The sequence below is a fragment of the Coturnix japonica genome, unplaced genomic scaffold (assembly GCF_054131305.1).
Source record: "Coturnix japonica strain WE unplaced genomic scaffold, WE-NBRP24 Scf043, whole genome shotgun sequence".
In the NCBI taxonomy this organism is placed as follows: domain Eukaryota; kingdom Metazoa; phylum Chordata; class Aves; order Galliformes; family Phasianidae; genus Coturnix; species Coturnix japonica.
In genome coordinates, this window is record NW_028188946.1 from 983,908 (window position 1) to 1,009,921 (window position 26,014).

At 55.9% G+C, this 26,014-nt stretch overlaps 2 protein-coding genes across 3 annotated transcripts; one reads left to right on the forward strand and one right to left on the reverse strand.

Moving 5' to 3' along the window:
* Positions 1-709: 709 nt before the first annotated feature.
* LOC146752621 (B-cell antigen receptor complex-associated protein alpha chain-like) lies at positions 710-11,730 on the forward strand. 2 transcript variants are annotated; one of them, XM_085531574.1, is made up of 6 exons: positions 710-765; positions 3,232-3,345; positions 5,597-6,031; positions 8,541-8,659; positions 9,418-9,486; positions 11,563-11,730. In XM_085531574.1, the coding sequence occupies exons 2-6, from the start codon at positions 3,303-3,305 to the stop codon at positions 11,674-11,676; spliced, it is 780 nt and encodes a 259-aa protein (XP_085387700.1). In that variant the 5' UTR covers positions 710-765; positions 3,232-3,302; the 3' UTR covers positions 11,677-11,730. The 2 variants fall into 2 exon arrangements, with proteins under 2 accessions (XP_085387700.1, XP_085387701.1); XM_085531575.1 differs by lacking the exons at positions 710-765; positions 8,541-8,659 and having other exon boundaries at positions 2,679-3,345.
* A 1,836-nt stretch (positions 11,731-13,566) lies between these two features.
* LOC146752622 (NF-kappa-B inhibitor delta-like) lies at positions 13,567-25,397 on the reverse strand. Its single transcript, XM_085531573.1, is given in 9 exon segments — positions 13,567-15,522; positions 17,144-17,305; positions 18,738-18,851; positions 19,596-19,689; positions 19,691-19,736; positions 19,862-19,913; positions 21,587-21,733; positions 23,914-24,019; positions 25,206-25,397. Coding segments are annotated over 9 exon segments (924 nt in total). The 5' UTR covers positions 25,331-25,397; the 3' UTR covers positions 13,567-15,444.
* Positions 25,398-26,014: the final 617 nt, after the last annotated feature.

Sequence of the window (26,014 nt, forward strand, 5' to 3'; positions counted from 1 at the left end):
GGAATAACGTGGCAAATGGAGGTCGCCATTTTGATCATGCGCAGTAGCGCCGCTTCCGGTATGGTGCATTGTGGGATATAACGCGGCATAACGTGGCAATTGGCGGTCGCCATTTTGGTCATGCGCAGTAGCGTCGCTTCCGGTATGGTGCACTGTGGGATATAACGCGGCATAACGTGGCAATTGGAGGTCGCCATTTTGGTCATGCGCAGTAGCGTCGCTTCCGGTATGGTGCACTGTGGGATATAACGCGGCATAACGTGGCAATTGGAGGTCGCCATTTTGGTCATGCGCAGTAGCGTCGCTTCCGGTATGCTGCATTGTGGGATATAACGCGGCATATCGTGGCAATTGGCGGTCGCCATTTTGGTCATGCGCAGTAGCGTCGCTTCCGGCAAGGTGCATTGTGGGATATAACGCGGCATAACGTGGCATTTGGAGGTCGCCATTTTGATCATGCGCAGTAGCGTCACTTCCGGTATGGTGCATTGTGGGATATAACGCGGCATAACGTGGCAAATGGCGGTCGCCATTTTGGTCATGCGCAGAACATTACTTCCTGTATATTGCATTGTGGGATATAACGTGGCATTTGGCGGTCGCCATTTTGGTCATGCGCAGAACGTTACTTCCTGTATATTGCATTGTGGGATATAACGTGGCATGTAGCGGTCGCCATTTTGATCATGCGCAGTCGCTTCACTTCCGGCAAGGTGCATTGCGGGATATAACGCACACTGAGCCCCATAGAGACACACAGTGACGGTATAGGGGAACGCGGCGCCATGTTGGGGTGATAGTGGGTGATATTGGGGTGATAGGGGTGATATTGGGGTGATATTGGGGTGATAGTGGGACGATAGTGGTGATATTGGGGTGATAGGGGTGATATTGGGGTGATATTGAGGTGATAATGGTGATATAGGGGTGATATTGGGGTGATATTGATGATATTGGGGTGATATTGATGATATTGGGGTGATATTGAGGTGATAATGGTGATATAGGGTGATATTGGGTGATATTGGGGTGATAATGGTGATATTGGGGTGATATTGATGATATTGGGGTGATTCTAGGGGAATATTGGTGATATTGAGGTGATACTGGGGTGATAATGGTGATATAGGGGTGATATTGGGGTGATAGTGGGGTGATAATGGTGATATTGGGGTGATACTGGTGATATTGGGGTGATATTGGGGTGATAATGGTGATATTGTGGTTATACGGGGGTGATATTGGGGTGATATTGATGATATTGGGGTGATATTGGGGTGATATTGATGATATTGGGGTGATATTGGAGTGATATTGGGGTGATATTGGGGGATATTGGGGTGATAATGGTGATATAGGGGTGATAGGGGTGATAGTGGGGTGATAGTGGGGTGATATTGATGATATTGGGGTGATAATGGTGATATTGAGGTGATAATGATGATATTGGGGTGATAGTGGTGATATTGGGGTGATAATGGTGATATTGATGATATTGGGGTGATATTGATGATATTGGGGTGATTCTAGGGGAATATTGGTGATATTGAGGTGATAATGGTGATATAGGGGTGATATTGGGGTGATACTGGGGTGATACTGGTGATATTGGGGTGATATTGATGATATTGGGGTGATAATGGTTATATTGTGGTTATACTGGGGTGATATTGGGGTGATATTGATGATATTGGGGTGATTCTAGGGGAATATTGGTGATATTGAGGTGATATTGAGGTGATAATGGTGATATAGGGGTGATATTGGGGTGATATTGGTGTAATAGTGGTGATATTGGGGTGATAGTGGGGTGATATTGATGATATTGGGGTGATATTGGGGTGATATTGGGGTGATAGTGGTTATATTGTGGTTATACTGGGGTGATATTGGGGTGATATTGATGATATTGGGGTGATAATGGTGATATTGAGGTTATATTGGGGTGATATTGGTGTAATAGTGGTGATATTGGGGTGATAGTGGTTATATTGTGGTTATACTGGGGTGATATTGAGGTGATATTGATGATATTGGGGTGATATTGGGGTGATACGTGTGATATTGGGGTGATATTGGGACAATAGTGGTGATATTGGGGTGATACTGGTGATATTGGTGATATTGATGATATTGGGGTGATAGTGGGGTGATATTGATGATATTGGGGTGATTCTAGGGGAATATTGGTGATATTGAGGTGATATTGGTGATATTGGTGATATTGGGGTGATATTGGGGTGATATTGGTGATAGTGGGGCAATAGTGGGGTGATAGTGGTGATATTGATGATATTGGGGTGATACTGGTGATATTGGGGTGATAGTGGGGTGATACTGGTGATATTGAGGTGATATTGATGATATTGGGGTGATTCTAGGGGAATATTGGTGATATTGAGGTGATAGGGGTGATATTGGGGTGATATTGGGGTGATATTGATGATATTGGGGTGATACTTGTGATATTGGGGTGATAGGGGTTATATTGGGGTGATATTGACGTGATAATGGTGATATAGGGGTGATATTGGGGTGATATTGATGATATTGGGGTGATATTGGGGTGATAGTGGTTATATTGTGGTTATACTGGGGTGATATTGGGGTGATATTGATGATATGGGGGGTGATTCTAGGGGAATATTAGTGATATTGAGGTGATATTGGGTGATATTGGTGATATTGGGGTGATACTTGTGATATTGGGGTGATATTGGAGTGATATTGGGGTGATATTGATGATATTGGGGTGATATTGGGGTGATATTCATGATATTGAGGTGATAGTGGTGATACTGGGGTGATATTGAGGTGATACTGGTGATATTGAGGTGATATTGATGATATTGGGGTGATATTGGGATGATAGTGGTGATATTGAGGTGATATTGGGGTGATAATGGTGATATAGGGGTGATATTGGGGTGATATTGGGGTGATATTGGGGTGATATTGGTGTAATAGTGGTGATATTGGGGTGATAGGGGTGATATTGTGGTTATACTGGGGTGATATTGATGATATTGGGGTGATATTGGGGTGATAATGGTGATATTGAACTGACATCGGGGGATCAATGAGCTTTAATATCAATGAGGTTTAATGAGGTTTAATATCAATGAGGTTTAATATCAATGAGGTTTAATATCAATGAGGTTTAATATCAATGAGGTTTAATATCAATGGACGATGCTGGATTGACACCGAGGGCTGCCCCCCCCTTTATAGGCCACGCCCCCTCACAGCCCCCACCCCCTTTATAACCACGCCCCCCCCCCCGGCCCCACCCACTGGCTGAGATGGGGTTCACAGCGACGCTGCTGCTCCTGGGGCTCCTCCAAGGTATGGGGTCCAATAAGGGGGGCCAATAAGGGGGTCCAATAAGGGGGTGTAACATGGGGGTCCAACATGGGGGTCCAATAAGGGGGTCCAATAAGGGGGTCTAACATAGGGGTCCAATAAGGGGGTCCAACATGGGGGTCCAACATGGGGGTCCAATAAGGGGGTCCAACATGGGGGTCCAACATGGGGGTCCAATAAGGGGGTCCAATAAGGGGGTCCAATAAGGGGGTCCAACACGGGGGTCCAACATGGGGGTCTAACATGGGGGTCCAATAAGGGGGTCCAACATGGGGGTCCAATAAGGGGGTCTAACATGGGGGTCTAACATGGGGGTCCAACAAGGGGGTCCAATAAGGGGGTCTAACATGGGGGTCTAACATGGGGGTCCAACAAGGGGGTCCAATAAGGGGGTCTAACATGGGGGTCTAACATGGGGGTCCAACAAGGGGGTCCAATAAGGGGGGCCAACATGGGGGTCTAACATGGGGGTCCAACATGGGGGTCCAACATGGGGGTCCAATAAGGGGGTCTAACATGGGGGTCCAACATGGGGGTCCAACATGGGGGTCTAACATGGGGGTCCAACATGGGGGTCCAATAAGGGGGTCCAACATGGGGGTCTAACATGGGGGTCTAACATGGGGGTCCAATAAGGGGGTCTAACAAGGGGTCCAATAAGGGGGTCCAACATGGGGGTCCAACATGGGGGTCCAATAAGGGGGTCCAACACGGGGGTCCAACATGGGGGTCCAATAAGGGGCCCAACATGGGGGTCCAACATGGGGGTCCAACACGGGGGTCCAACATGGGGGTCCAACATGGGGGTCCAACATGGGGGTCCAATAAGGGGGGCCAACATGGGGGTCCAACACGGGGGTCCAACATGGGGGTCCAACATGAGGGTCCTGTGGGGCTGGGGAGAGTCCCGGGGGGTCTTTGGAGTCAGGAGGAGTAGTGGGCTCAGGGGGGTCAGGAGGGAATGGGGTGCTGGGAGGGCTGTGGGGTTGGGGGGGGGGACACTTATGGGGCTGGGGGAGATCCAGGAGGGGGCCCTGAGTGGTCGTTCAGGTTGGGGGCTGTGGGGCTGAAGGGGCCCTATGGGGCCAGGGGCTCCTACGGGGCTTTTGGGGTCAGGGTCGTGGGGGGGGCACGGGGGAAGTCCCGGATGTTTGGGGGTCTTTGGGCGCCTGGGTCCCCAAATCTGGGTCCGGGGGGGCAGTGGGGTCTGGAGTTGGGTGGATCCCAATGGGGGGATTGGGGTTCCTCTATGGGTCAGGGGCGCTATGGGGTGATGTGGGGCATTTTGGGGGGGGTCCCAAAGGGAACATTGGGGGGGTATTAAAAGCATTTGGGGAAGGAAGAGGTTCTGGGGCCAGGTTGGGGGATTTTGGGTCTTGTGGGGCCCCAAAATAACATCGGTCCCCAGAGACCCCTGGATGTGGGGAACCGAAACCCAAAGGGGGGGGGGGGAGGCGCAGATGTTCGGGGCGGGGGGTGGGAGGGGCTGGTTTTAATTATCTTGGGGACTCTCCCCAAATTAACCCCAAATTTTGGAGTCCCCTTCCCCATATTAGACCCCCCAACATTCGGACTCCCCCACCTGCCCCCCTATTTGGGTCCCCACACCCATTTTAGTTACCCCCCCCCTTAATTTTGGGTCCCTGGCCCCATATGAACCCCAACCCCCCCCATTTGGACCCCCCTCACCCCATATGACCCCCTCCCCATATGACCCCCCTCCAATTTGGACCCCCGTCACCCCATATAACCCCACCCCATATGAACCCCCCCCCCCCATTTGGACCCCCCTCACCCCATATAACCCCCACCCCATATGACCCCCACCCCATATAACCCTCACCCCATATGACCTCCCCCAATTTGGACCCCCCTCACCCCATATAACCCCCTCCCTCATATGACCCCCCCTCACCCCATATAACCCCCACCCCATATAACCCCCCCCCAATTTGGACCCCCCTCACCCCATATAACCCCCACCCCATATGACCCCCCCCAATTTGGACCCCCCTCACCCCATATAACCCCCACCCCATATGACCCCCCCCAATTTGGACCCCCCTCACCCCATATAACCCCCACCCCATATAACCCCCACCCCATATGACCCCCCCTCACCCCATATGACCCCCACCCCATATGACCCCCCCCAATTTGGACCCCCCTCACCCCATATGACCCCCACCCCATATGACCCCCCTTAACATTAACCCCCTCCCCCTATTTCCAGGCTCCTCCCCCACATCTCCCCCCCCCATTTCCCCCCCCTGTTCCTCCACCCCCCCTCAATTCCCCCCCCCTCCCCCCCCCTCCCGCCCCCCCCCCCATTTTCTCACCGTCTCCTCGTTCCCGGACGCCGCCCCCCCCCCCTCGTGCCCGTCCCTTGTTCCCGTGGGTCGCGTCCCCACGTCGCTGTGGGTCCCTGTGGGGCAGCGCGTCACCCTTCAATGTCCCCATAACCGACCCGGTGCCAACGTCACCTGGTTCCGGTTCGGCGCCGTGGGTCGGGTCGGGGACATGGAGGACGATGGGGCGGAAACGACGAAGGACGGAACCGAGCTGGTGCTGAGCGGAACCGGAGCGAAACGGGCCGGGGTGTTGTACTGCCGGGTCAGAGACGGGAACAGCAACGGGGCGTCGTGTGGGACCTTCGTGAGAGTGAGAGGTGAGGGGGACAGGGGGGGAATAATGGGGCAATGGGGGCAATGGGGGCAATGGGGACAATGGGGGCAATGGGGGCAATGGGGACAATGGGGACAATGGGGACAATGGGGACAATGGGGGCAATGGGGGTAGTGGGGACAATGGGGACAATGGGGACAATGGGGACAATGGGGGCAGTGGGGGCAATGGGGGCAATGGGGACAGGGATGGGAATGGGGACAATGGGGACAATGGGGACAATGGGGGCAATGGGGGCAGTGGGGGCAATGGGGACAATGGGGGCAATGGGGACAATGGGGGCAATGGGGGCAATGGGGGCATGGGGGCAGTGGGGGCAATGGGGACAATGGGGGCAATGGGGGCAATGGGGGCAATGGGGACAATGGGGGCAATGGGGGCAGTGGGGGCAGTGGGGGCAATGGGGGCAATGGGGACAATGGGGGCAATGGGGCAATGGGGGCAATGGGGGCAATGGGGGCAATGGGGACAGGGATGGCAATGGGGGCAATGGGGACAATGGGGGCAATGGGGGCAATGGGGGCAGTGGGGGCAATGGGGGCAATGGGGACAATGGGGGCAGTGGGGGCAGTGGGGACAATGGGGGCAATGGGGGCAATGGGGACAGGGATGGCAATGGGGGCAATGGGGACAATGGGGACAATGGGAGCAATGGGGGCAATGGGGACAATGGGAGCAATGGGGACAATGGGGGGCAATGGGGGCAATGGGGACAATGGGGACAATGGGGGCAATGGGGGCAATGGGGACAGGGATGGCAATGGGGGCAATGGGGGCAATGGGGACAATGGGGACAATGGGGGCAATGGGGGCAATGGGGGCAATGGGGACAAAGGGGGCAATGGGGGCAATGGGGACAATGGGGACAATTGGGGCAATGGGGGCAATAGGGGCAATGGGGCAATGGGGACAATGGGGACAATTGGGGCAATGGGGGCAATGGGGACAGTGGGGGCAATGGGGGCAATGGGGACAATGGGGGCAATGGGGGCAGTGGAGGCAATGGGGGCAGGGATGGGAATGGGGGCAATGGGGACAATGGGGACAATGGGGGCAGGGATGGGAATGGGGGCAATGGGGACAATGGGGACAATGGGGACAATGGGGGCAATGGGGACAGGGATGGGAATGGGGGCAATGGGGACAATGGGGACAATGGGGGCAATGGGGACAATGGGGGCAATGGGGGCAATAGGGGCAATGGGGGCAATGGGGGCAATGGGGACAATGGGGGCAATGGGGACAATGGGGACAATGGGGGCAATGGGGACAATGGGGACAATGGGGGCAATGGGGCCATGGGGACAGGGATGGCAATGGGGGCAATGGGGACAATGGGGACAATGGGGACAATGGGGACAATGGGGACAATGGGGACAATGGGGGCAATGGGGGCAATAGGGGCAATGGGGGCAATGGGGGCAATGGGGACAGGGATGGGAATGGGGACAATGGGGACAATGGGGGCAATGGGGGCAGCGATGGCAATGGGGACAATGGGGGCAATGGGGACAATGGGGGCAATGGGGGCAATGGGGGCAATGGGGGCAGGGATGGCAATGGGGGCAATGGGGACAATGGGGGCAATGGGGGCAGCGATGGCAATGGGGACAATGGGGGCAATGGGGACAATGGGGGCAATGGGGGCAATGGGGACAATGGGGACAATGGGGGCAATGGGGACAATGGGGGCAATGGGGACAATGGGGACAATGGGGACAATGGGGGCAATGGGGGCAATGGGGACAATGGGGACAGCGGGGCCATTGATCCCATTGGGGACACTGGGTCGCATTGATCCCATTAATGACACTGGGTCCCATTGATGACACTGGGTCCATTGAGGACACTGGATCCATTCATCCCATTGATGACACTGTTCCCATTGCTCCCATTGATGACACTGGGTCCCATTGATCCCATTGTTCCCATTGATCCCATTGTTCCCATTGATCCCATTGCCCCCATTGCTCCCATTGTTCCCATTGTTCCCATTGCCCCCATTGTTCCCATTGTTCCCATTGTCCCCATTGATCCCATTGTTCCCATTGTCCCCATTGATCCCATTGTTCCCATTGTCCCCATTGCCCCCATTGATCCCATTGTCCCCATTGCCCCCATTGCTCCCATTGCTCCCATTGTTCCCATTGATCCCATTGCCCCCATTGTTCCCATTGTTCCCATTGTCCCCATTGCTCCCATTGCCCCCATTGTTCCCATTGCTCCCATTATTCCCATTGTTCCCATTGATCCCATTATTCCCATTGCCCCCATTGCTCCCATTGATCCCATTGTTCCCATTATCCCCATTGATCCCATTGCCCCCATTGTTCCCATTGCTCCCATTGCCCCCATTGTTCCCATTGATCCCATTGATCCCATTGTTCCCATTGTTCCCATTGTTCCCATTGTTCCCATTGTTCCCATTGATCCCATTGCCCCCATTGCCCCCATTGATCCCATTGTTCCCATTGATCCCATTGTTCCCCCAGACTCGGCCCCGTCGCGGTTCCTGTCGCTGTCGGACCGGACCAAGAACCGGCTGCTGGCAGTTCAGGGGTCGCTGCTGCTGCTCTGTGCTGCGGGGCCGGGGCTGCTGCTGCTGCTCAGGGTGGGGGCGCGTCCTGCATCCCCATAGTGACCCATAGTGACCCATAGTGACCCATAGTGACCCATAGTGACCCCATAGTGCCCCATAGTGCCCCCATAGTGACCCTATATCCTGTATCCCCATAGCGCCCCCATAGGGCCCCATAGTGACCCTATATCCTGCATCCCCATAGTGTCCCCATAGTGCCCCCATAGTGCCTCCATAGTGACCCTATATCCTATATCCCCATAGTGCCCCCATAGTGTGCCCATAGTGCCCCATAGTGACCCTATATCCTATATCCCCATAGTGCCCCCATAGTGACCCCATAGTGTGCCCATAGTGACCCTATATCCCCATAGTGCCCCCCAGTGTCCCCATAGTGTCCCCATAGTGCCCCCATAGTGTGCCTATATCCCATATCCCCATAGTGCCCCCATAGTGACCCTATATCCTGTATCCCCATAGTGCCCCCATAGTGCCCCCATAGTGACCCTATATCCTGCATCCCCATAGTGCCCCCATAGTGTGCCCATAGTGACCCATAGTGCCCCCATAGTGTGCCCATATCCCCATAGTGCCCCCATAGTGACCCTATATCCTGCATCCCCATAGTGACCCCATAGTGACCCTATATCCTATATCCCCATAGTGTGCCCATATCCCCATAGTGTGCCCATAGCCCCATAGTGACCCTATATCCCATATCCCCATCTTGCCCCGTCCTCGTGTCCCCCCTCCCCACATCATCTGTCCCCATTTTCCCCCCGTCCCCACAGAAGCGCTGGGCCAACGAGCGGCTGCTGCAGGGCAAGAAGAGCCTGGGGGAGGAGGAGAACCTCTATGAGGTGACATGGGGGACACGGGGTGGCCATGGGGCCCTTATGAGGCCATGGGACTCTTATGGGGCCATGGGACCCTTATGGGACCCTTATGGGGCCATGGGACTCTTATGGGGCCATGGGACCCTTATGGGACCCTTATGGGGCTATGGGACTCTTACGGGGCCATGGGACTCTTATGGGGCCATGGGACCCTTATGGGATCCTTATGGGGCCATGGGACTCTTATGGGGCCATGGGACCCTTATGGGACCCTTATGGGGCCATGGGACTCTTATGGGGCCATGGGACCCTTATGGGACCCTTATGGGGCCATGGGACTCTTATGGGGCCATGGGACCCTTATGGGACCCTTATGGGGCTATGGGACTCTTACGGGGCCATGGGACTCTTATGGGGCCATGGGACCCTTATGGGATCCTTATGGGGCCATGGGACTCTTATGGGGCCATGGGACCCTTGTGGGGCCCTTATGGGGCCATGGGACCCTTATGGGACCCTTATGGGGCCATGGGACCCTTATGGGACCCTTATGGGGCCATGGGACCCTTGTGGGGCCCTTATGGGGCCATGGGACCCTTATGGGACCCTTATGGGACCCTTATGGGGCCATGGGACCCTTATGGGGCCCTTATGGGGCCATGGGACCCTTATGGGACCCTTATGGGGCCATGGGACCCTTGTGGGGCCCTTATGGGGCCATGGGACCCTTATGGGACCCTTATGGGACCCTTATGGGGCCACGGGACCCTTATGGGACCCTTATGGGGCCATGGGACCCTTATGGGGCCCTTATGGGGCCATGGGACCCTTATGGGGCCCTTATGGGGCCATGGGACTCTTATGGGGCCATGGGACCCTTGTGGGGCCCTTATGGGGCCATGGTACCCTTATGGGACCCTTATGGGGCCATGGGACTCTTATGGGACCCTTATGGGGCCACGGGACCCTTATGGGACCCTTATGGGGCCATGGGACTCTTATGGCACCCTTATGGGGCCATGGGACCCTTGTGGGGCCCTTATGGGGCCATGGGACCCTTGTGGGGCCCTTATGGGGCCATGGGACCCTTATGGGGCCCTTATGGGGCCATGGGACCCTTATGGGACCCTTATGGGGCCATGGGACTCTTATGGGGCCATGGGACCCTTGTGGGGCCCTTATGGGGCCATGGGACTCTTATGGGGCCATGGGACCCTTATGGGACCCTTATGGGGCCATGGGACTCTTATGGGGCCCTTATGGGGCCATGGGACCCTTATGGGACCCTTATGGGGCCCTTATGGGGCCATGGGACCCTTATGGGGCCATGGGACCCTTATGGGACCCTTATGGGATCCTTATGGGGCCATGGGACCCTTATGGGGATCCTTATGGGGCCCTTACAGGGCCATGGGGCCCTTATGGGACCCTTATGGGGCCATTATGGGGCCATGGGACCCTTATGGGACCCTTATGGGGCCATGGGACCCTTATGGGACCCTTATGGGGCCATGGGACCCTTGTGGGGCCCTTATGGGGCCATGGGACTCTTATGGGGCCATGGGACCCTTGTGGGGCCCTTATGGGGCCATGGGACTCTTATGGGGCCATGGGACCCTTATGGGGCCCTTATGGGGCCATGGGACTCTTATGGGACCCTTATGGGACCCTTATGGGGCCCTTATGGGGCCATGGGACCCTTATGGGGCCCTTATGGGGCCATGGGACCCTTATGGGACCCTTATGGGGCCATGGGACCCTTATGGGACCCTTATGGGGCCATGGGACCCTTATGGGACCCTTACGGGGCCATGGGACTCTTATGGGGCCATGGGACCCTTATGGGGCCCTTATGGGGCCATGGGACCCTTATGGGACCCTTATGGGGCCATGGGACCCTTATGGGGCCCTTGTGGGGCCATGGGACCCTTATGGGACCCTTATGGGGCCATGGGACTTGTATGGGGCCATGGGACTCTTATGGGACCCTTATGGGGCCCTTATGGGGCCATGGGACCCTTATGGGACCCTTATGGGGCCATGGGACTCTTATGGGGCCATGGGACCCTTATGGGGCCCTTATGTGGCGGCTGTTCGCAGGGCCTGGACGTGACGCAGTGCTCCATGTACGAGGACATCTCCCACCGCCCCCAACCCACGTACCAGGACGTGGGGCCACGCGGGGACGGCGCCGTGGGGCTGGAGAAACCGTGATATGGGGGGGGTCCTGTCACAGCATGGGGTCAATAAAGAGCTCTATGGGCTGGACTGGTTCCTATGGGCTGTACTGGTTCCTATGGGTCCATATGGGTTGTACTGGTTCCTATGGGTCCATATGGGTTGTACTGGTTCCTATGGGTCCTTATGGGTTGTACTGGTTCCTATGGGTCCATATGGGTCCATACTGGTTGTACTGGTTCCTATGGGTCCTTATGGGTCCATACTGGTTCCTATGGGTCCATATGGGTTGTACTGGTTCCTATGGGTCCATGTGGGTCCATACTGGTTCCTATGGGTCCTTATGGGCTGGACTGGTTCCTATGGGTCCTTATGGGTCCATACTGGTTCCTATGGGTCCTTATGGGTTGTACTGGTTCCTATGGGTCCATATGGGCTGTACTGGTTCCTATGGGTCCATATGGGTCCATATGGGTTGTACTGGTTCCTATGGGTCCATATGGGTCCATACTGGTTCCTATGGGTCCATATGGGTCCATATGGGTTGTACTGGTTCCTATGGGTCCATATGGGTTGTACTGGTTCCTATGGGTCCATGTGGGTCCATATGGGTCCATATGGGTTGTACTGGTTCCTATGGGTCCATATGGGTCCATACTGGTTCCTATGGGTCCATATGGGTCCATATGGGTTGTACTGGTTCCTATGGGTCCATATGGGTCCATATGGGTCCATACTGGTTGTACTGGTTCCTATGGGTCCATATGGGTCCATACTGGTTGTACTGGTTTCTATGGGTCCATATGGGTCCATATGGGTTGTACTGGTTCCTATGGGTCCATATGGGTCCATACTGGTTGTACTGGTTCCTATGGGTCCATATGGGTCCATACTGGTTGTACTGGTTCCTATGGGTCCATATGGGTCCATATGGGTTGTACTGGTTCCTATGGGTCCATATGGGTCCATATGGGTCCATACTGGTTCCTATGGGTCCACGTGGGTCCATATGGGTCCATATGGGTTGTACTGGTTCCTATGGGTCCATGTGGGTCCATACTGGTTCCTATGGGTCCATATGGGTTGTACTGGTTCCTATGGGTCCATATGGGCTGTACTGGTTCCTATGGGTCCATATGGGTTGTACTGGTTCCTATGGGTCCATGTGGGTCCATATGGGTCCATACGGGTTGTACTGGTTCCTATGGGTCCATATGGGTCCATATGGGTTGTACTGGTTCCTATGGGTCCATATGGGTCCATACTGGTTCCTATGGGTCCATGTGGGTCCATATGGGTCCATATGGGCTGTACTGGTTCCTATGGGTCCATATGGGTTGTACTGGTTCCTATGGGTCCATGTGGGTCCATATGGGTCCATACTGGTTGTACTGGTTCCTATGGGTCCATATGGGTCCATACTGGTTGTACTGGTTCCTATGGGTCCATATGGGTCCATATGGGTTGTACTGGTTCCTATGGGTCCATATGGGTCCATATGGGTCCATATGGGTCCATACTGGTTGTACTGGTCCCTATGGGTCCATACTGGGAGGTGCCCCCCCCCAATGCAGGTGCTGCTCTCAGTTCCCTTTTCTGACCCCCCATAATGGGGGAAGTGGGAGGAAATGGGGGGGGGAGGAAATGGGGGGGAGCAGGGGCCCATTTTGGGTCAGATTCTGCCCTTTTGGGCCCATTTTGGGTCAGAATCTGCCCTTTTTGGGCCCGTTTTGGGTCAGATTCTGCCCTTTTGGGGCCCATTTTGGGTCAGAATCTGCCCTTTTTGGGCCCATTTTGGGTCAGAATCTGCCCTTTTTGGGCCCATTTTGGGTCAGATTCTGCCCTTTTTGGGCCCATTTTGGGTCAGAATCTGCCCTTTTTGGGCCCATTTTGGCCGCTTTAAGAACCAGCCGACTCGTTTTGGGCTCAAATGCAGCGATTTGGGGCAAGTTCCCCGTTTAATTGCTAAAATTCCCCATTTTGGGGATAAATGCACCAAATTTGGGGCAAAATCTCCATTTTTGGGGATTTTTCCCCCCACTTTGGGGCCAAAATACAAAATTTGGGATCAAAATTCCCCAATTTGGGGCAAAACCTCCCAAATTTGGGGCAAAATCCTCCTATTTTGGGCTCAAATCTGCCATTTCGGGGCAGAAATGGCCATTTTGGGGACAAACGCCCCAATTTGGGGCAGAATCTCCAATTTTTGGTCACTTTCCCCAATTCTGGGCCAAATCTGCCCATTTTTGGGGTCATTATTCCCCAATTTGGGGCAAAACTGCCATTTTTTGGGAAACCTCTGGGGACAAAGGGCACAAATTTGGGGCCAATTCCCTCAATTTGGGGCAAAATCCCCATTTCTGAGCTCTAAAATCGCCTGATTTGGGGCCAAAAAGCTCCAATTTGGGGCTCTGCATAAATTATGCAAATCACCCTTATTATAATGAGCTCAGTGGGAGGGGCTACACAGTAGCCCCGCCCCTTTGGGGGGGGGGGGCTCTTAAAGGAGCCGCGCTCCAATATTCAGTGGGATCCAGATGCCCCAAAACCGCCCAATTTTTGGGGCTCTTCCACTGGAATTGATGAGTTTCATGGAAACTGATGGTGGAGGAGACGGAGCCGATGGAGAGAAACCCGCCCCCTGCCCCGAAAATGAGCGATTTCACTGAAATCACACCAAAATGGCGTTGGGGGGGGGGGGGGGGGGGTGATGACGTCACTGCTGGGGGTCCCCCCGATGACGTCACTGCTGGGGGTCCCCCCGATGACGTCACAGCTGGGGGTCCCCCCGATGACGTCACAGCTGGGGGTTCCCCCGTGATGACGTCACAGCTGGGGGTTCCCCCCGATGACGTCACAGCTGGGGGTCCCATGTGATGACGTCACTGCTGGGGGTCCCCCCGATGACGTCACAGCTGGGGGTCCCCCGTGATGACGTCACAGCTGGGGGTCCCATGTGATGACGTCACAGCTGGGGGTTCCCCCGATGACGTCACAGCTGGGGGTTCCCCTGTGATGACGTCACAGCTGGGGGTCCCCCCGATGATGTCACAGCTGGGGGTTCCCCCGTGATGATGTCACAGCTGGGGGTCCCCCCGATGACGTCACTGCTGGGGGTCCCCCCGATGACGTCACAGCTGGGGGTTCCCCCGTGATGACGTCACAGCTGGGGGTTCCCCCGTGATGACGTCACTGCTGGGGGTTCCCTCGATGACGTCACAGCTGGGGGTCCCCCCGATGACGTCACAGCTGGGGGTTCCCCCGTGATGACGTCACAGCTGGGGGTTCCCCCGTGATGACGTCACTGCTGGGGGTCCCCCCGATGACGTCACAGCTGGGGGTCCCCCCGATGACATCACAGCTGGGGGTCCCATGTGATGACGTCACAGCTGGGGGTTCCCCCCGATGACGTCACTGCTGGGGGTCCCCCCGTGATGACGTCACTGCTGGGGGTCCCCCCGATGACATCACTGCTGGGGGTCCCATGTGATGACGTCACAGCTGGGGGTCCCCCCGATGACGTCACTGCTGGGGGTCCCCCCGATGACGTCACAGCTGGGGGTCCCCCCATGATGACGTCACAGCTGGGGGTTCCCCCGTGATGACGTCACTGCTGGGGGTCCCCCCGTGATGACGTCACTGCTGGGGGTCCCCTGTGATGATGTCACAGCTGGGGGTCCCCCCGATGACGTCACTGCTGGGGGTCCTCTGATGATGTCACAGCTGGGGGTTCCCCCTTGATGACGTCACAGCTGGGGGTCCCCCCATGATGACCTCACTGCTGGGGGTCCCCCCATGATGACGTCACTGCTGGGGGTCCCCCCGTGATGACGTCATGGGGGGGCGGCGCGTGGAGCGGCGGCGCTTCAGGAGGAGCCGGAGCTGCAGAATTTTGGGGTGAAAAAGGGGAATTTTGGGTCAAACGGGGCGAGTTGGGGGGATTCGGGGACGGGAAATGGGGGTTTGGGGGGAAATAGGGGGATTTTGGGTTAAATAAATGGGATTTTGGGTTAAATAAATGGGATTTTGGGGTTAAATAAATGGGATTTTGGGGTTAAATGGGATTTTGGGTTAAATAAATGGGATTTTGGGTTAAATAAATGGGATTTTGGGGTTAAATAAATGGGATTTTGGGGTTAAATGGGATTTTGGGTTAAATAAATGGGATTTTGGGTTAAATAAATGGGATTTTGGGGTTAAAATATTGGGGATTTGGGTTAAAGGAGTGGGATTTTGGGGTTAAATAAATGGGATTTTTGGGTTAAATAAATGGGATTTTGGGTTAAATAAATGGGATTTATGGGTTAAATAAATGGGATTTGGGGTTAAATAAATGGGATTTGGGGTTAAATAAATGGGATTTTGGGTTAAATAAATGGGATTTTTGGGTTAAATAAATGGGATTTTGGGGTAAATAAATGGGATTTTGGGGTTAAAATAGTGGGGATTTGGGTTAAAGGGGTGGGATTTTGGGTTAAATAAATGGGATTTTGGGTTAAATAAATGGGATTTGGGGGTTAAATAAATGGGATTTTGGGGTTAAAATAAATGGGATTTATGGGTTAAAATAGTGGGGATTTGGGGTTAAATAAATGGGATTTTTGGGGTTAAATAAATGGGATTTTGGGGTTAAATAAATGGGATTTTGGGTTAAATAAATGGGATTTGGGGTTAAATAAATGGGATTTTGGGGTTAAAATATTGGGGATTTGGGTTAAAGGAGTGGGATTTTGGGTTAAATAAATGGGATTTTGGGTTAAATAAATGGGATTTTGGGTTAAATAAATGGGATTTTTGGGTTAAATAAATGGGATTTGGGGTTAAATAAATGGGATTTTGGGTTAAATAAATGGGATTTTGGGTTAAATAAATGGGATTTTGGGGTTAAATAAATGGGATTTTGGGTTAAATAAATGGGATTTTGGGGTTAAATAAATGGGATTTTGGGTTAAATAAATGGGATTTGGGGTTAAATAAATGGGATTTTGGGGTTAAATAAATGGGATTTTGGGGTTAAATAAATGGGATTTTGGGGTTAAAGGAGTGGGATTTTTGGGTTAAAATAGTGACATTTTGGGTCCAGATGTGAGATTTTTGGGTTCAGATGCTGGGATTTGGGCTAAAATAGTGACATTTAGAGTCCAGATGTGGGGGTTTGGGCTAAAGGAGTGGGATTTTTGGGTTAAATAGTGGGGATTTGGGTTAAAATAGTGGGATTTTGGGTCCAGATGTGGCATTTTTGGGTCCAGATGTGGGGATTTGGGTTAAAATAGTGGCATTTTGGGTTCAGATGTGGCATTTTTGGGTCCAGATCTGTTATTTTTGGGTCCATATGAAGGATTTTGGGGTCCAGATCTGGTATTTTTGGGCTCAGATCTGTTATTTTTGGGTCCATATGAAGGATTTTTGGGCTCAGATCTGTTGTTTTTGGGCTCATTTGTGTTATTTTGGGCTCAGATCTGTTATTTTTGGGCTCAGATCTGTCATTTTTGGGTGTTCCCACCTGCTCTCCCTGTTCCCCCGGTGGCAGCAGCGCTCGTGGCCGCTGATTCTCCACGTTGGGCAGCGCCGGATCCGCCCCGTGTCGCAGCAGCAGCTTCAGCAGCGCCACCTGCTGCCCCCCCCGCAGCGCTGCAGCCATGTGCAGGGCGGACTGACCGTGAGCCTGCGGGGACACGGTGTGACCCATACCTGCCCCATAACCAACCCATAACCACCCATAGCCTATGGGGGAACAATGGGGACAGTTTGACCCACTGCCACCCCATAACCGCCCCATAACCAACCCATAACCACCCCATAACCACCCCATACCTGCCCCATAACCGCCCCATACCCACCCCATACCCGCCCCATACCTGCCCCATACCCACCCCATAACCACCCCATAACCACCCCATAACCACCCCATAACCACCCCATACCTGCCCCATAACCACCCCATACCCACCCCATAACCGCCCCATAACCGCCCCATACCTGCCCCATACCCACCCCATAACCACCCCATACCTGCCCCATACCCGCCCCATAACCACCCCATACCTGCCCCATACCCGCCCCATAACCGCCCCATACCTGCCCCATAACCGCCCCATAACCACCCCATACCCACCCCATAACCACCCCATACCCGCCCCATAACCACCCCATAACCACCCCATACCTGCCCCATAACCGCCCCATAACCACCCCCTACCTGCCCCATAACCACCCCATAACCACCCCATAACCGCCCCATAACCACCCCATACCTGCCCCATACCCACCCCATACCCACCCCATACCCGCCCCATAACCGCCCCATAACCACCCCATAACCACCCCATAACCACCCCATAACCACCCCATAACCACCCCATAACCGCCCCATAACTGCCCCATAACCACCCCATACCTGCCCCATAACTGCCCCATAACCAACCCATAGCCTGTGGGGACAATGGGGACACGGTGTGACCCATAGCTGCCCCATAACCAACCCATAACTGCCCCATAACCACCCCATAACCGCCCCATAGCCACCCCACAGCCACCCCATAGCCTATGGGGGAACAACGGGGACACGGTGTGACCCACGGCCACCCCATAACCGCCCCATAACCGCCCCATAACCAACCCATAGCCTGTGGGGAAACAACAGGGACAGTGTGACCCATAACCGCCCCATAACCACCCCATAGCCTATGGGGGAACAATGGGGACAGTGTGACCCACAGCCACCCCACAACCACCCCACGGCCACCCCATAACCACCCCATATCTGCCCCATAACCACCCCATACCTGCCCCATAACCACCCCATACCTGCCCCATAACCGCCCCATAACTGCCCCATAACCGCCCCATACCTGCCCCATACCCACCCCATAACCACCCCATACCTGCCCCATAACCCCCCCATAACCGCCCCATACCTGCCCCATACCTGCCCCATAACCACCCCATACCCACCCCATGGCCACTCCATATCTGCCCCATACCCATCCCATACCTGCCCCATAACCACCCCATACCTGCCCCATAACCACCCCATACCCACCCCATAACCACCCCATACCTGCCCCATAACCACCCCATAACCACCCCACACCCACCTGCATGTTGACCAGCCGGGCCCCCCCCCGGGGCTGGCGCAGGAGGAGCTGGGCCAGGCCGAGGTTCCCCCCCCTGACTGCGATGTGCAGCGGGGTCAGGCTGCTCTTGGAGTCCTGTGGGGTGGGACGGAACTTGTGGGGCGCCCCATAGGGACGGACAGACACAGGGAGACACAGACCCACAGAGCACAAAGGAGCCCCATAGAGACTCATAGGGACACAGAGATTCCATGAAGACACATAGAGACCCCACTGGGACCCATAAGAAGACATAGAGACCCTATAGAGACCCTATAGAGACCCACAGATCCCATACAGACCCCATAGGGTCACACAGATCCCATACTGACCCCACAGACCCCATAGGGACACACAGAGACCCACAGATCCCATACAGACCCCAAAGACCCATATATCCCATAAAGACCCCAGGGACCCCATAGGGACACACAGAGACCCCCAGATCCCATACAGACCCCATAGGGACACAGAGATCCCATACAGACCCCATAGGGTCACACAGATCCCATACAGACCCCACAGACCCCATAGAGACACACAGAGACCCCCAGATCCCATACAGACCCCATAGGGTCACACAGACCCCATACAGACCCCATACAGACCCCATAGGGACACAGAGATCCCATACAGACCCCATACAGACCCCACAGACCCCATACAGACCCCATAGGGTCCCACAGACCCCATACAGACCCCATAGGGACACAGAGATCCCACACAGACCCCATACAGACCCCACAGACCCCATACAGACCCCATAGGGTCCCACAGACCCCATACAGACCCCATAGCCCCCCATAGCCCCCCATAGCCCCCCATTGCCCCCGTACCCACCTGGCAGCCGGGGTCTGCCCCCATACTGAGCAGGATCTGGACGCAGCGCAGTCGAATTTGGGGGGTGGGATTTTGGGGTCCCCCCCCCCCCCCCCAGAGCAGCCGTGTGGGCCAGGGCAGCGCAGTGCAGCGGGGTCTGACCTGGGGAATGCCCCAAAAACGGCCGGTTTCACCCCAAATCCAATGGAAACCCCCCCCCCCCCCCCCCCAATGGGGGACCCCCCCCCAAATCCCACCCCAAAGAATCCCCTATAAATCCCCCCCACCTTCATAGTTTCTGGCCTCCACGTTCACAGGGACCCCCGACGTCAGCACGGCCTGGGGGGAAACGGGGGGTGAATTTGGGGTCCCTATAGGGCACTTATGGGGTTTTGGGGTCCCTATAGGGCAGTTATGGGGTCCCATCCCTATGGGGCACTTATGGGGTCCCTATAGGGCACTTATGGGGTTTTGGGGTCCCTATAGGGCACTTATGGGGTCCCATCCCTATGGGGCACTTATGGGGTCCCTTTCCCCCCATAGGGCACTTATCGGGTCCCTATATGGCAGTTATGGGGTCTCTTTTTCCCCCATAGGGCACTTATGGGGTCCCATCCCTATAGGGCACTTATAGGGTCCCTTTCCCCCTATAAGGCAGTTATGGGGTCCCTATAGGGCACTTATGGGGTCCCTTTACCCCCCATAGGGCACTTATAGGGCCCCTTTCCCCCCATAGGGCAGTTTTGGGGTCCCTATATGGCAGTTATGGGATCCCTTTCCCCCTATAGGGCACTTATGGGGTTTTGGGGTCCCTATAGGGCACTTATGGGGTCCCTATATGGCAGTTATGGGGTCCCTTTCCCCCCCTATAGGGCAGTTATGGGGTCCCTATCTGGCACTTATGGGGTCCCTTTCCCCCTATAGGGCACTTATGGGGTTTTGGGGTCCCTATATGTCAGTTATGGGGCCCCTTTTCCCCCCATAAGGCAGTTATGGCGTCCCTATGGGGCACTTATGGGGTCCCTCTCCCCCCTATAGGGCACTTATGGGGTCCCATCCCTATGGGGCACTTATATGGTCCCTTTCCCCCCCATAGGCCAGTTATGTGGTCCCATCCCTATGGGGCACTTATGGGGTTTTGGGGTCCCTATATGTCAGTTATGGGGTCCCTTTCCCCCCATAGGGCACTTATAGGGCCCATTTTCCCCCATAGGGCACTTATGGGGTCCCTATATGTCAGTTATGGGGTCCCTTTCCCCCCCATAGGGCACTTATAGGGCCCATTTTCCCCCATAGGGCACTTATGGGGTCCCTATATGTCAGTTATGGGGTCCCTTTCCCCCCCATAGGGCACTTATAGGGCCCATTTTCCCCCATAGGGCACTTACGGGGTCCCTATATGTCAGTTATGGGGTCCCTTTCACCCCATAGGGCACTTATGGGGTCCCTATAGGGCACTTATGGGGTCCCATCCCTATGGGGCACTTATGGGGTCCCTTTCCCCCCATAGGGAACTTATGGAGTCCCTATATGTCAGTTATGGGGTCCCTTTCCCCCCATAGGGCAGTTTTGGGGGTCCCATCCCTATGGGGCACTTATGGGGTTTTGGGGTCCCTATATGTCAGTTATGGGGCCCCTTTCCCCCCATAAGGCAGTTATGGGGTCCCTATAGGGCACTTATAGGGTCCCTTTCCCCCTCCATAGGGCAGTTTTTGGGGTCCCTATAGTGCAGTTATGGGGGCTCTTTCCCCCCATAGGGCACTTATGGGGTCCCTTTCCCCCTATGGGGCACTTATGGGGTCCCTTTCCCCCCATAGGGCAGTTTTGGGGTCCCTATAGTGCAGTTATGGGGCCCCTTTCCCCCCCATAGGGCACTTATGGGGTCCCTTTCCCCCCATAGGGGACTTATAGGGCCTCTTTCCCCCATAGGGCAGTTATGGGGTCCCCCTATATCCGTTATAGGGTCCCCATGTCCCTTATAGGATCCCTATGTCCGTTATAGGGTCCGTTACCTGCAGTACCTCGGGCAGCCCGTAGGTGGCGCCCACGTGCAGCGCCGTCCGCCCCTCATTGTCCGCAGCGTCGGGGTCGGCGCCGGCCGCGATCAGATCCCGGACAAGGGCGGGGGCTGCGGCCAGAGCCGCCACCAGCAGCGGGGTCTGGGGGGGCAATAGGGGTCAATGGGGGTCGGTATGGGGCTGTATGGGGCTGTATGGGGCAATATAGGGCTGTATGGGGCTGTATGGGACAGTATGGGGATGTATGGGGATGTATGGGGATGTATGGGGCTGTGTGGGTCAGTATGGGGCTGTATGGGGCTGTATGGGGCAATAGGGGTCGGTATGGGACAGTATGGGGATGTATGGGGCTGTATAGGGCAGTATGGGGCAATAGGGGGCAGTATGGGGCTGTATGGGGCAATATAGGGCTGTATGGGGCTGTATGGGGCTGTATGGGGCTGTATGGGGCTGTATGGGACAACAGGGGTCGGTATGGGGCTGTATGGGGCTGTATGGGGCTGTATGGGGCTGTATGGGGCAATAGGGGTCAGTGTGGGGCAGTATAGGGCAGTATGGGGCAATAGGGGTCGGTATAGAACAGTATGGGGCTGTATGGGGCTGTATGGGGATGTATGGGGCAATAGGGGTCGGTATGGGACAGTATGGGGCAATATAGGGCTGTATGGGGCTGTATGGGGCAATAGGGGTCAGTATGGGGCTGTATGGGGCTGTATGGGGCTGTATGGGGATGTATGGGGATGTATGGGGCTGTATGGGGCTGTATGGGGATGTATGGGGATGTATGGGGCAGTATAGGGCAGTATGGGGCTGTATGGGGCTGTATGGGGCTGTGTGGGGCAATAGGGGTCGGTATAGAACAGTATGGGGCAATATGGGTCGGTATGGGACAGTATGGGGCTGTATGGGGCTGTATAGGGCAGTATGGGGCAATAGGGGTCAGTATGGGGCTGTATGGGGCTGTATGGGGCAATAGGGGTCAGTATAGAACAGTATGGGGCAATATAGGGCAGTATAGGGCAGTATGGGGCAATAGGGGTCGGTATGGGGATGTATGGGGATGTGTGGGGCAATAGGGGTCGGTATAGGGCAGTATGGGGCTGTATGGGGCAATATAGGGCTGTATGGGGCTGTATGGGGCAATAGGGGTCAGTATGGGACAGTATGGGGCTGTATGGGGCTGTATGGGGCAATATAGGGCAGTATAGGGCAATAGGGGTCGGTATGGGGCTGTATGGGGCAATATAGGGCTGTATGGGGATGTATGGGGCTGTATGGGGCTGTATGGGGCTGTATGGGGCAATAGGGGTCGGTATGGGGCTGTATGGGGCTGTATGGGGCTGTGTGGGGCAATAGGGGTCGGTGTGGGGCTGTATGGGGCAATATAGGGCTGTATGGGGCTGTGTGGGGCAATAGGGGTCAGTATGGGGCTGTATGGGGCTGTATGGGGATGTATGGGGATGTATGGGGCTGTATGGGGCTGTATGGGGATGTATGGGGATGTATGGGGATGTATGGGGCTGTATGGGGATGTATGGGGCTGTATGGGGATGTATGGGGATGTATGGGGCTGTATGGGGCTGTATGGGGATGTATGGGGATGTATGGGGATGTATGGGACAGTATGGGGATGTATGGGGATGTATGGGGCAATAGGGGTCGGTATGGGGCTGTATGGGGCAATATAGGGCTGTATGGGGCAGTATGGGGCAATAGGGGTCGGTATGGGGCTGTATGGGGCAATATAGGGCTGTATGGGGCAGTATGGGGCAATAGGGGTCAGTATGGGGCTGTATGGGGCAATATAGGGCAGTATGGGGCTGTATGGGACAGTATGGGGATGTATGGGGATGTGTGGGGCAATAGGGGTCGGTATGGGACAGTATGGGGCAATATAGGGCTGTATGGGGCTGTGTGGGGCAATAGGGGTCGGTATGGGGCTGTATGGGGCAATATAGGGGCAGTATGGGGCAATATAGGGCTGTATGGGACAGTATGGGGATGTATGGGGCTGTATGGGGGAATAGGGGTCAGTATGGGGCTGTATGGGGCTGTATGGGGCAACAGGGGTCGGTATAGAACAGTATGGGGCTGTATGGGGCACCATCAGACCCCACTATATCCCAGCACACCCCATTAGATCCCATTGTCCCCCCATTGCCCCCCCATTACTCCCCATATTCCCCCATTCCCCCCCAATACCCCCCCATTCCCCCCATTGCCCCCCCATTATCCCCCCATTACTCCCCCCATTACTCCCCCCATATCCCCCATTACCCCCTATTATCTCCCCATTACCCCCATTATCCCCCATATCTCACCTTCCCCCGATGTTCCCGTATCTCCAGCCCCCCCATGGCCCCATAGATTTCTGCAGCCGCTCGACTCGGGGCTCGCAGCCCCCGGGCACAGAGAAGGTGGAGCAGCCTGGGGGAAAGGGGGCGGTAATTAATGCGGGTAATTAATGGGGTCATTAATTAATGGGGGTCATTAATTAATGGGGGTCATTAATTAACTGACCCATAGTGACCCCATTACACCCCCCCTGCCCCATAGCCCCCCCATTGACCCATAGTGACCCCATTACACCCCCTGCCCCATAGTGACCCCATTACACCCCCCCTGCCCCATAGCCCCCCCCACTGCCCCATAGTGACCCCATTACCCCCCCTGCCCCATAGCCCCCCCCATTGACCCATAGTGACCCCATTACACCTCCACTGACCCATAGTGACCCCATTACACCCCCCTGCCCCATAGCCCCCCCCACTGCCCCATAGTGACCCCAATACCCCCCTGCCCCATAGCCCCCCCCCCATTGACCCATAGTGACCCCATTACACCCCCTGCCCCATAGCCCCCCCCACTGCCCCATAGTGACCCCAATACCCCCCCTGCCCCACAGCCCCCCCCACTGACCCATAGTGACCCCATTACACCCCCCCTGCCCCATAGTGACCCCATTACACCCCCCCTGCCCCATAGCCCCCCCCACTGCCCCATAGTGACCCCATTACACCCCCCTGCCCCATAGTGACCCCATTACACCCCCCCCTGCCCCATAGCCCCCCCCACTGCCCCACAGTGACCCCATTACACCCCCTGCCCCATATCCCGCCCCATTGACCCATAGTGACCCCATTACACCCCCTGCCCCATAGTGACCCCATTACACCCCCCTGCCCCATAGTGACCCCATTACACCCCCCCTGCCCCATAGTGACCCCATTACACCCCCCCTGCCCCATAGTGACCCCATTACACCCCCCCTGCCCCATAGTGACCCCATTACACCCCCCTGCCCCATAGCCCCCCCCACTGCCCCATAGTGACCCCATTACACCCCCCTGCCCCATAGTGACCCCATTACACCCCCCCTGCCCCATAGTGACCCCATTACCCCCCCTGCCCCATAGTGACCCCAATCCCCCCCCCTGCCCCATAGCCCCCCCCATTGACCCACAGTGACCCCATTACCCCCCCCTGCCCCATAGCCCCCCCCATTGACCCACAGTGACCCCATTACACCCCCTGCCCCATAGCCCCCCCCCTGCCCCATAGTGACCCCAATCCCCCCCCCTGCCCCACATCCCGCCCCATTGACCCCACAGACGTGTCTCCGTCCTCGTCCTGTCCCAGCAGCTCCTTTGGGGTCACCCCGCTCAGCGCAGCCCTGGCAGCCGACAGCTCCTCGGGGTCGGGGTCGGGACCCCCCCCCGCGCCCCCCACATCCAACATTGGGGGCGACCACGAGGGGCCGGGGGGGGCGGCCTGGAGGGATACAATGGGGGGGTCACAGGGCGGCCCCTAAAGACCCCAATGGCCCCATAACCTGCCCCATAACCTGCCCCATTGCCCCCCCCATTGACCCCATAACCTGCCCCATAACCTGCCCCACTGCCCCATAACCCCATAACCTGCCCCATAACCCCATAACCTGCCCCATTGCCCCCCGACCCCATAACCTGCCCCATTGCCCCATAACCTGCCCCATAACCTGCCCCATTGCCCCCCCATTGACCCCATAACCTGCCCCATTGACCCCATAACCTGCCCCATTGCCCCCCATTGACCCCATAACCTGCCCCATTGACCCCCTCATTGACCCCATAACCTGCCCTATTGCCCCCTCATTGACCCCATAACCTGCCCCATTGCCCCCCATTGACCCCATAACCTGCCCCATTGCCCCCCCCATTGACCCCATAACCTGCCCCATTGCCCCCCCCATTGACCCCATAACCTGCCCCATTGCCCCCCCATTGACCCCACAACCTGCCCCATTGCCCCCCGACCCCATAACCTGCCCCATTGCCCCCCATTGACCCCATAACCTGCCCCATTACCCCCTCATTGACCCCATAACCTGCCCATTGACCCTCATTGACCCCATAACCTGCCCCATTGCCCCCCATTGACCCC